Source organism: Pimephales promelas, chromosome 9 (assembly GCF_988280905.1).
Source record: "Pimephales promelas chromosome 9, fPimPro1.hap1.1, whole genome shotgun sequence".
Taxonomy (NCBI): domain Eukaryota; kingdom Metazoa; phylum Chordata; class Actinopteri; order Cypriniformes; family Leuciscidae; genus Pimephales; species Pimephales promelas.
This window is the reverse complement of record NC_142777.1, coordinates 17,964,037-17,974,926: the sequence shown is the minus strand read 5'-3', so window position 1 is coordinate 17,974,926 and position 10,890 is coordinate 17,964,037. Positions and strand designations below refer to the sequence as shown.

Genomic DNA, 10,890 nt, shown 5'->3' with positions numbered 1-10,890 from the left:
ATCCGAATCATCACTCGTCAAGTTCTGAAGCATCTCCAGGGCCATGGTTCGAGTCATGTTCCTCCTCATTCGCTCATTCATTTTAGACATTTTAGCCTCGCAATATATATATATATATATATATATAGGCTAAATAGCCTATAGATAACGTAAGTATTATAGATAACTGTAGTCCGTTTTTTTTTTGCTTATTTTTGATTAACAACTAATGTAGAAATTATTATATAGCAAACACTGCTACAGAGGTGACCGGGCGGACCTTTCTGTTGACAGTTGAGAGAGAACACGATCAACCGCGGGATATTTAACGAAAAAATACCGCAAAATTCAGTGTGGTCAATATGACCGTCTATGGCCGAAATAGGTATGTTCATTTTTTTTTTTTTTTTTTTTGCCTTACGTTTACGTAACTTAATTTATATGAAAAGCATTTTAAATGAAAATACAGACAATTTTAGGAAAAGTCAGGTACCAGGATTTTATTATTTTTTTCAACAAAGTTATTGTAGATATAAAATTCAAAACGGTCAAAATGACCGTTGTGGCCGTTCTAGTGTTAATAGCTCCATAACCGCGGGAATCCCCTTCTACGAAGGTCGCCATGTTGTGACGTCATATTCCTACCGTAGCCGAACGCGAACAAACAGCGCTACAGAACGCGTTTCATCACTACCTTGAAAGAGAAGTAGCGGAAAGCTGGAAGCTAGCCTTACACTCCGTGAGTAGTGACTTTTCTCTTGTGAGTGGTGTAAAATATGTAGTTGGGATTGTTTCATGTAACTTAGTTCTCCCTCGCTGTGTTATGGGTTTGTTATGTTGGGGATAGATGTGCTGTTACGTTCGTGAGACAGCAGCTGATGATTATGTCATTGACCGTAAAACAGTACGTTACAGGAATCACTAAGCCGTCGATAGAGACTTTTAGATCACTAAAGTCGATCACGAAGAGTTTTCAAAATCAGAGAAAAAAGCCTATTGTGTGTAGTAAATAGTATCTATGGGATGCGGAGATGACATGATTGTAACAGCGCGCGCACTTCCGACCTTTGGACTCATGCGATGCGGACGCGTCCCAGCTCAGCCACAGTAACAGCTCATATTAGCCAGCTAAACTATTACTACCCTGTTAGAAAAAATATATAGCTGCTCCCTCGCTGTATTGTGGGTTTGCTACAGTATGTGTGGAGAAATGTGCTGCTGGTTACGTTTGTGAGACAATCAGCTGATTACTATTATTATATTAAATTATCCACAAGTTTCCTACGCCCCATGAGGCCTTGCGTCAAAAGTGGGCGCGACTTCCGGTTGGAAGTAAACAAAGCACGATTTGACATGCTTGACACTCGTTCATTCAACAGTTGACAGTCATTCAAGTTATAGCGATCCAAACTAGCTAACGATGTGGGAACACAACCTCAACGAAATTAAAAAAGGTGAAATAACAGTACCTTTACCCTCCGCAGTAGTTGATTGGGAGTATTATAATAACATTATTAATAATCAATACTCATCAAGGCATGGTGACAGACAGTTGTGCGAGCTGACAAACAATTAAAATAAAAAATACACACTTAGTCATTGTGCTTTGGAGTTTATTCAAAATTATAAATGAATGTGCTACTTGAATACATTAACTGGCACATTTGGTATTCTGTCAACACAGGCTTTGATCCTGAGTTTAGGTGCAACATCAGTAGAGAACAGCCAAACACATGCTGATAAAAGTTTATAGAATATTAAGAATTTAAACAAATGTACACAGGAAGATTCGTCGTCTTTTGGGAGGTGATGGAAACTACAGTCGTTGGCAGGAACACTCTGATTTTGTTTTCAGCTTATGTTCAAAACAATCACGTTTAAGCCACTGAACTAGTTTAGTCCAGTTATACATACAACCGCGAACAGCACATGTTGTCCATGAGCTCCGTAACGACATCTCTCATAAAGATTTGCGTCTTTAAATAGTAAAATAATTCTCCGAAAAACAGCTAGCCTCTTCGCTAACTAACACACAAAATACCATTGGAATGCTACTTCCGCCGCCTCACCGGAAGTTTCACCCACTTTATTTTTTACAGGAGCGCCCCTCGGAAACTTGTGGATATATTAAAACCCTTGATCCTCACCTGACTATGGCTTTGTAAACAGTATCCATGATGTGGTTTATAATGGACTGTGCAGAAACAGTGACAATGTTACACACTCTTGGCTTACTCTGGCTATTCTCTGCTGTCTCAGCTGACGAGATGTTTGTCCCGTTTTAGCAACCGTAGCTTCTTCGAAAGGGAGGGGTGAGCAGTGGGCTGAGCCCTTAGTGCAAACTCGCAACCGAACCACTAGATGTCGCTAAAAATCACACATTGCTCCTTTAAGTGGCCCAGAACTGGATTAAATACAAAGGTGACACATGGGCCATAACTGGCCCGAATTTCAGCCAGTTAATCACACTTAACTGGCCCTGAATTGGCTTTATGCCCAGCTGCACTACTTCCTGAACTTCAGCCAGCTCCTTGTTTCCTGTCTGCCATTATTGGCCAAATTGATTAATTCAGGTGTGTCTGATTATTGTTGCCATGACTACTGAGGTCAGGTACACCTGAATTAATCAATTTGGCCAATAATGGCAGACAGGAAACAAGGAGCTGGCTGAAGTTCAGGAAGTAATGCAGCTGGGCATAAAGCCCATTGAGCCAAAACAGGTTTTATTGTTGGTACCAATTCTAAGTTAACCATTTCAAACCCCAAAATATACATTGAAGCATCTGTGGATTCCAATCCGCCCCCTTCACCTACTACTTCTGGCGAGATTCTGAAGTGTGCATACGATGGAAACCTTACTATCCCATGACGGGATATAATACAAATTAAAAAAAAAATAAATAAAAAATCCAGAGAATATGAATGAAGCAACCAGACGCAACTGACGCTGTCACATGATAATAATGACGACATGGTGAATGTGTCCTACGTCCAAATTACAGTAATGCATACATTCATACAACATAAAATTACTTTTTTAGAACTCACAAATTACTTATTCTAAATGCTACTGAAGAGAGTGCGATTTTGGACGCAGCCCATGTCTTGCTATAGCAAAATCACAAATAGATCAACACTGATCTTTTAAGATAGCTATACTTTTTTTTTTTTTTTTTTTACCTGAAAATGTAATTAACACACGCAGTATACAGTGCTATCAGAGACAGGCTTAATATTTAACTTGCCATTATGATATGGCACATACAATATTACAGCATTCTGTTAGAGCTTTTAAAGATTATGCTAAACTCAGGATGCTCTTCTAATAATTCCCAATAATCCAATAGGCTAATACGATTTCTTCTCATAATTGATAAGTAAATAAATAAACATAGATTGTGTACAATTCATAATTGAACTGACAAGCAAAGATCCAGAAAAAAAGATCAACTATTCAATTAGTTTTTTTTCCCTTGTTATCCCTCTCACATTAAGATATGGTGCATGTTTTCCTGCAAATACTTTTGCTACCATAAAATCATGTACACACAAAGCTTCAAATGGCTTTTAAGTCAATCATACTTTATGAAACAAATTTCATTAAAAATACAATACGCTTATTTCTGTAAAAAACAACAACAAAATAAAAAACAACATAAAAATGCCTGTATTAGACAATATTGTCATGCCTTGCCTCTTTGAGCTTATGACGTCCTCTGCTGGTCATTTCTAAAACTGGAGGTGTGCATTTGAACAAAAGAGTGAAAAAAGTAAATTTTTTTACCCAAAATGGTAACTCATGGAAAAAACAACATGTGCTTCAAGTCAAATCATATTCAAGTCCTTTGCACAAACATGATAATATGCACAGTGCAATATTTTGGAAAAAGATAGCTGCAGGCAGTAGTTATTTATACTTGTTATTTAGAGCTTGATCATTCAGGAACTCATCAAGTAATATGAGAGCAAGAACATCACAATATCTTTGATCTATTTACAGCTTTTGCTTCAAAATAAGTCGGCATCTAATATAAAGTCAATCAAATGGACTATTCATTAAACCTCAAATGAGGCCTGAAGAGGAAAAAAAAAAAACTCTGGTTCTTAAGAGTCATTGGGAAGTCCAAAGAGCTTGACGGTCCCTGCCTCTCGGTTGCTATCGTATTTGCCCTCTTTATCGTCGCAGGCGTACGCCAGCAGGGGTCTCTTTGGATGCCACGCTACAGTGAAGGTTGGAGACTCGCACTGAATTTCCCAGAGTTTCTCACCTACAGCAATGACACACAACAACAAAAATTAATAAGTTGGTAAAACACAATTCAAGCTTTCATGATCATTTCAAAACGTATCTGCTCACCTGTCTCTACTTCAGCGATATCAATGAAATGGTCCTCAGAGGCTGAAGCCAGCATTTTACCATCATGACTGAAACTAAGCGTCCGCACAGGCCAGTCTAGTCTATGGGATTCAGAATGAAAATATGACTTTATATAATATAAGAAAACAAATTACAAATGTGCTTGCCTGCTGACAAATAACAATCAATACAGCTTAGTATCATGATATTTTTCTTGGATATTGTAGTGAAAGACAATACATAATTTTACTGTAAGCACCGTGCTTATGCAGGAAATAATAATAATAATAATAGTTTAATAATTGTTCTTTGTAAAACTTTTTTTTTTTTTTTTAAATATGTATTGTAAAAACAAATACTGAATGGAAAGTGCAAACATTATTATTAGACTGTAATTAAAAATATGTCTAAAATACAAGGAGGGACAATTTAACATGGACATGGATATGAAGACGTGAAATTCACAGATTGAGAACTTTGTTATTAGATAAAACATATGTACCAAAGTATTCTTTTATATTCTTTTGCAAGATAACTTGCATTAAATCATTTATTACACGTGTCAGTATCTTATTGTTCATAGGTATACCATGAATTGCTTATGATGCATAACATCAGCTCAGTGTATTTATTACATATTTATATAAAGTATTTAATACTTATTTGAATTATCTTTCATTTAAATATTTCTGTTTTCATTTCCATTTTAAGTAATTTTGTTGTAGGTATTTTGTAAGTTTTGCATTATATTTCTATTTAGATTTCATATATTTCTCAGGTTTATGAATTGTAGCTCTTCAACTTATTTTATTCATTTTTAGTTGATCTAAATTATGAATATTTTATTTCAGATTTATTTCAATTAATAACTGTTTTATTAGTTAGTCTGGAGGGGAAAAAAAAGATACCAAGTCAAAATTATTAGGGGGGAAAAAGAAAATTATGCGAGTCAAAATTATGATAAGCACTCAAATTTATCAAAAAAAAAAAAAAAAATCTAAATTCTGATTAGCTGACCTGGAGAAGCAGCGAACACACACCAGCTCCTCCACATCCCACAGGCTGACCAGGGCATCTGCACTTCCGGTGGCAAAATACTTGCCAGTGGGATCAAATTTAATGCAGATGCAGTTAGACGGATGGGCATTAATTGACTGTATGAGCTTCAGTTCAGGGTAGCTGAAGGAGAAAGAGAGAGAAACATATGACGTTTGATTTCCCATTTACTAAAATCGTCATTAGTACAATGCAGCATATTAGTAAAACGACACTCGGTTACTAACGTTACCTCAGTTCTCTCTAGAAGAGGGAGCGAGTGTTGCCTAAGCTAGCCTATTGGATGTGTTGGCCACGTTGCTCTGCGGCAAATGCTGCAACCTATCAGTGGACTGATCATGACGTAAGCTAGCTTATGCTATGGGAACCCAGTTTAAAGTGCCATGCGTGCTGAGATCATCCACACATAGCCCCAAGGGCAAGTGCCCGGGGAGCACATAATAGTAAAAGACACCCAGGCCGACAAGAGCTGGCCCGAAGGTTCATGATGACCATATATGGGGAGTGTGACTGAGCTGTGTAAAATAGGACTTAACCAGTTCGCCAGACAAAAAAGCAGCAGAACGGTGAACAAATTCTTAACGACCTGACTGTGTGCTAAAGGAGATTTACGTTGTTCTCAACGTCAGCTCCCGGAAGGGCTGACAAGGAAATGACTTGCGGTCTGAACGGGGTGGAGAGCACTTTGGGGACATATCCGTGTCTTGGTTTGAGCATAACTTTTAGAGTCATTAGGCCCAAATTCCATACAAACGCCCTCACAGAGAGCTTGTGTAAATCACCCACTCGCTTGACTGAAGCGAGAGCCATGAGAAAAATGGTTTTGAACGAGAGACACCGTAAGTGAACCGACTGCAGAGGCTCGAAAGGGTCACTCTTCATAGTCTCTAGGACCATTGAAAGGTCCCGGGCTGGAACCATAGGAAGACGAGGAGGGTTTAGTCTCTTAGCTCCCCTAAGGAAACGAATGATAAGATCGTTCCTTTCTAGTGACTGGCCATGCAGAGGTTCTGTGAACGCTGCTATGGCTGCAACATATACTTTGAGCGAGAAGGGGGACCTGCCCTCGTCCAGAAGCTCTTGAAGGAAGGAAAGAATTTTCGTAACACCACAGCCTTGCGGGTCTAGGCTTCAGGCTGTACACCAGCCAGAAAACACAGACCACTTAGAAGCACAGAGCCGTCTAGTAGAGGCGAGGGCAAGCTCGTCCCTGCTCTTCGTGAATAATATTGGACAGTGCACGTTCTCTGCTCACGCAAAGACATTGATATCTGCTCTGCCAAAATTGTCCCACAGTAACTGGACTGTCTGAGGGTGCAGAGACCACTCCACTGGGAGAAAGTTCTGGTGGCTCGGTACATGCATTGCTGTGAGCGAGCAAGCGCAGATTTTCAGATAGTTTGCCTTGATGAGATTGTTCGCAGACCAATACCTGACTGGTACCAGTCTGACGCCTTCCAGTCCCAGTGCTGTGACACAGTTCTGGATTACCCTGAGGCGAAGACGACCAGAAATCCATGCTCGCGGCAGGACTTGGATTTTCAGCCAGTGCTGGAGGGGACGCATGCGAAGCAGACCCAACCGAAGCACTGTCGAGGCTGAGGCCATAAGACCTAGCATCCTCTGATCATTTCTCAGTGAAAACACTGCCAGCTTCGAAGGACGCCACAGAGCGCTGGACATGGAGTCTAAATCTTTTTCTGGCTGAGAGACAGCAAGCTCTTGGCCCACTTGACTTGGAGGCCTAAATCTCATAAATGGTTGAGCAGTAAGGCCCTGTGTGTTATCAGTTCTGTTTCTGACTGGGCTAGAATAAGCCAGTCGTCCAAATAGTTCAGTATGCGCATCCCCTAAAGTTTCAGGGTAGCGAGCACCACCTCCATGCACTTTGTGAAAGTACTGGGTGCTAAAGACAGGTCCAACTGCTAAAGACAGGCCGAGCGGTGTACTGATAATTCTGACCCTCGAAGGCGAATCACCAGATAGGCCTGTGGCGGGGTATTATTTGAATCTGGAAATAAGCGTCTTTCAGATCCAGTGAGATAAACCAGTCCCTTGAGCAAATTTGTGTGAGGATTTGTCTGGTCGTGAGCATTTTGAACGATCTCTTCATCAGTGCTTTGTTCAAGCACCTAAGATCTAGGATGGGTCTGAGACCACCATCTTTTTTGGGTATAAGGATTTCCTGCTGTCGAAACCTGACTGGCTCGGAGTCAGAGGGACAGTTTCTACAGCCCCTTTTTGTAGCAACCACTGACGGAAAGCAAGTGGTCCGTGTGGTTCTTCCCCAGGCAAGAAACGCACAGAATGTGGCAGTACCCGTCGCTGAGGGGGGCTCGGCCAGAGCAGTACTTAGAAAAATTAGGCATTTGAAACAACACCTCAAGCTCTTTTAGAGAAGGAAGAAAAAAGGATATAGGCGCCAGATAGCGCAGCAGGAACGGCGACGAAGAGGTGATGGTGGCTTCCAAACTGCAGAGCAAAAGGCTCGTCCCGCTGAAGATGCTGTTCAATGACGCGGCTTCTCTGGAGAGTAAGCGTTGTGAAGAGGACACTTCGCTGAAGAGATGAAAAATTAAGGAACATCCTATCTGGACTCGGCTTCTATAGGGATAAGCCAGGCCTATTTCGGCGGGACATGGCACGCAAGGGCGCCCACACCCTCATTGGTGCTTACATTATGACAGTTGACTCGGTTGTCGCCGCAGAGCAACCAATAGGCATGCGAGTTGCCTCGCCTAGGTCTACAATGCATTTTAAATAAATGAAAAATTAAAGGATAATTTTTGGCTTCAGTATTCTCGAGAAAAGGGATTCTGCCATAGCGTAGCTTGCACACCACAAGAGTACTCTCGTAAGAGAACTACAGATAAACATACCTTAATATATTGATACAGCCATTGCCGTTGGTCAGGAAGAACATGTCGTTGTCATTATTCCAGGAGATCTCATTGACCTCAAACTTGAACTGTTCCTCACCACGAGCACGGTGTGTCTTGGCATCGATGAAAGTTACAACATCATCCTTGTTGCCAACAGCAATTGTCTGACCATCAGGACTCCAACATATATTGATATTCTCCCCTGAAAGTTGTCAGACAATATCTCACTGATAAATAAACATCTCATGAGAACAAAAGATGTGACCGAGATAAGGTTTAGAGGTTCACCTTTTGTGCTGACTGTGGCCATGCATTTGGTGGTCCGTACGTCCCAGATGCGGATGGTCTTGTCTCCGGATGCAGTGACGAACAGATCAGGGTTTGTGGGATGCCAGCACAGCTGATCCACACTGTCTCCATGTCCTCTGTAATTGTTTTCCTTTACCTGATACATATAAAATGGTAAATGGTAAATGGACTGCATTTATATAGCGCTTTCATAGACCCAATGGCCACCAAAGCGCTTTACAAATTTTTAATATAATATAGATTCATGGGTAAGTTCATGTTTATTGAAATAAATTGTCAGTGTAAACACTGATAACCTAAATGCTTAGCAGCTTACTTAAATGAAATAGTTAGTTGTCACGTGTTATTACTTTTAGGATTACTATTAGTTTTTTTTTTTTAATTACCAAAAATTTAAATTCTGTCAGCTCTTACTCGTCACCATCATGTCATTCCAAATCATTAAGACTTTCGTTCATCTTAAGGAGAAAAACAAAGATTTTGTTGATGAAATATGAGAGCTTTGTGAGGTTTGATCTCAAAGAGTGTCAAGTGGGTTGGATTGAGCTTCTGTTTATATGTGAATGTGAATAAAAGCCTTAATTTAATCTGCTCATCATATAAAGCGATCAAATCACTAGAAAATATGGACAAAAGCGCACAATGGGCTTTATGCCCAGCTGCACTACTTCCTGAACTTCAGCCAGCTCCTTGTTTCCTGTCTGCCATTATTGGACACATTGATGAATTCAGGTGTGTCTGATTATTGTTGCCATGACTACTGAGGTCAGGTACACCTGAATTAATCAATTTGGCCAATAATGGCAGACAGGAAACAAAAAGCTGGCTGAAGTTCAGGAAGTAGTGCAGCTGGGCATAAAGCCCATTCACATGGATTAGTTTTACGATCACTTTATGAACTTTTTGAAGCGTCAAAGTGGTAGGTTAACGTTAACTTAGTTGTGTAACGTTAAGTTAAGTTAGCTAGCTGTCAATGGAGGGTCAGAAATCACTCAGATTTCACCCAAAAGAGTTTCATTTGTTTTCCGAAGATGATCGAAAGTCTTAAATGTTTAGTATGATTGTGAGTAATCTAACGTTAAATGATGAAAGAATTTTCAGAACTATCCCTTTTTTAAAAAAAAAGGCTAATTAAAATAACAGACGCGATGGAGATCAATCATGGATTTGAGAACTGCTCAAGAACTGCTGAAACGAAGTTTAAATACTAATACCAACAATAACAATAGCAGCTAATCAACATGTGTGAGTCACTTGTGTAATTCAGGGTGGTGCATTGCAGATGATGGGAGATGATAAACCTCACCAGGCGGTCTTTTTCCAGGACAAACACGCTGGCGGTTTTGTCAAATGATCCGGACGCCAGACGTTTCCCATCACAGCTCCAAGCAACCGAATGCACTTTAGCACTGTGAGCCGGGAACTCTCTGCTTTTATTGTTATTCCTGAAAATCTCCTGCATCTCCTGATAGTATGAGGACGCCATGCTAGCTTGTCATTCGCCGTGTATTTAAGCTTAATCTTTCGATACTTACTGCCACCTAGTGTACCGGAGTGACAGGATATTGACACCTAAATAATCTCAAAATCCTCCACATATGATAAATAACACATGCTTTGATAAATCATATTTATGATAAAAAGTCAGATGATGCCGATTCTAAATCTAAACATACACAACTGCCAAATGTTCTATAGGGCCTATATGTTATGCCTAATCATTATGATCACAACTTGTAATAATTTCTGTAATAAACTGTTTAGGGCTAAAATACATGATGTAAGCTAACTGCATGATTTATATGATGCTGAACTCCAGATTTCTGACATGTGGACATTATTTTGACAGTCAGCTCTGATAAGATCACTCTAAATACGTACTTTTTCTGTAAAGCTGCATTGAAGCGATAGGCTATGTATTGTGAAAAGTACTATACAAATAAATGTTAATAGAAATGTAAATTGAACATAAAAGTGGAAATTATGTGATACGTAATAGAATAAAATTATAAATTATGACATAAAAGGTCATAATTATGACATACTACATTTTAGGAGCTAATATGTCCATTTTATGAGCTAATATGTCAATTTTAGGTACTAATATGTACAGTTTAGGTGGTAATATGTACATTTTAGGTTTTAATATGTACATTTCAGGTGCTAATAAGTACATTTTAGGTGCTAATGTACCACTAAGGTACCAATGCAGCCTTTGGGTACAAAAGTGTAGACCTTTTGAAAAGGTACAGCCCCAGTGATAGCTTTTGTACCTTATTTTTCTGAGAGGTTGTGTTTCTTACTGGC

General features: G+C 39.6%; 1 protein-coding gene across 1 annotated transcript; it reads right to left on the bottom strand.

The window, feature by feature from the left end:
* Positions 1-3,540: 3,540 nt before the first annotated feature.
* Positions 3,541-10,112, bottom strand: thoc3 (THO complex 3). Its single transcript, XM_039654496.2, has 6 exons — positions 9,890-10,112; positions 8,563-8,719; positions 8,272-8,476; positions 5,354-5,515; positions 4,337-4,437; positions 3,541-4,247 (listed from the first exon to the last, which is right to left on the bottom strand). The coding sequence occupies exons 1-6, from the start codon at positions 10,067-10,069 to the stop codon at positions 4,084-4,086; spliced, it is 969 nt and encodes a 322-aa protein (XP_039510430.1). The 5' UTR covers positions 10,070-10,112; the 3' UTR covers positions 3,541-4,083.
* Between the last annotated feature and the right edge of the window lie 778 nt (positions 10,113-10,890).

Excerpts from the sequence above, each read along its gene's own strand:
- thoc3 (XM_039654496.2), bottom strand. The coding sequence starts at position 10,069 with ATGGCGTCCTCATACTATCAGGAGATGCAGGAGATTTTCAGGAATAAC. Across the intron at positions 8,720-9,889 it reads TCCTGGAAAAAGACCGCCTG|GTAAAGGAAAACAATTACAG; the intron begins GTGAGGTTTATC and ends TATATGTATCAG. Across the intron at positions 5,516-8,271 it reads GGCTGTATCAATATATTAAG|CTACCCTGAACTGAAGCTCA; the intron begins GTATGTTTATCT and ends TTTCTCCTTCAG.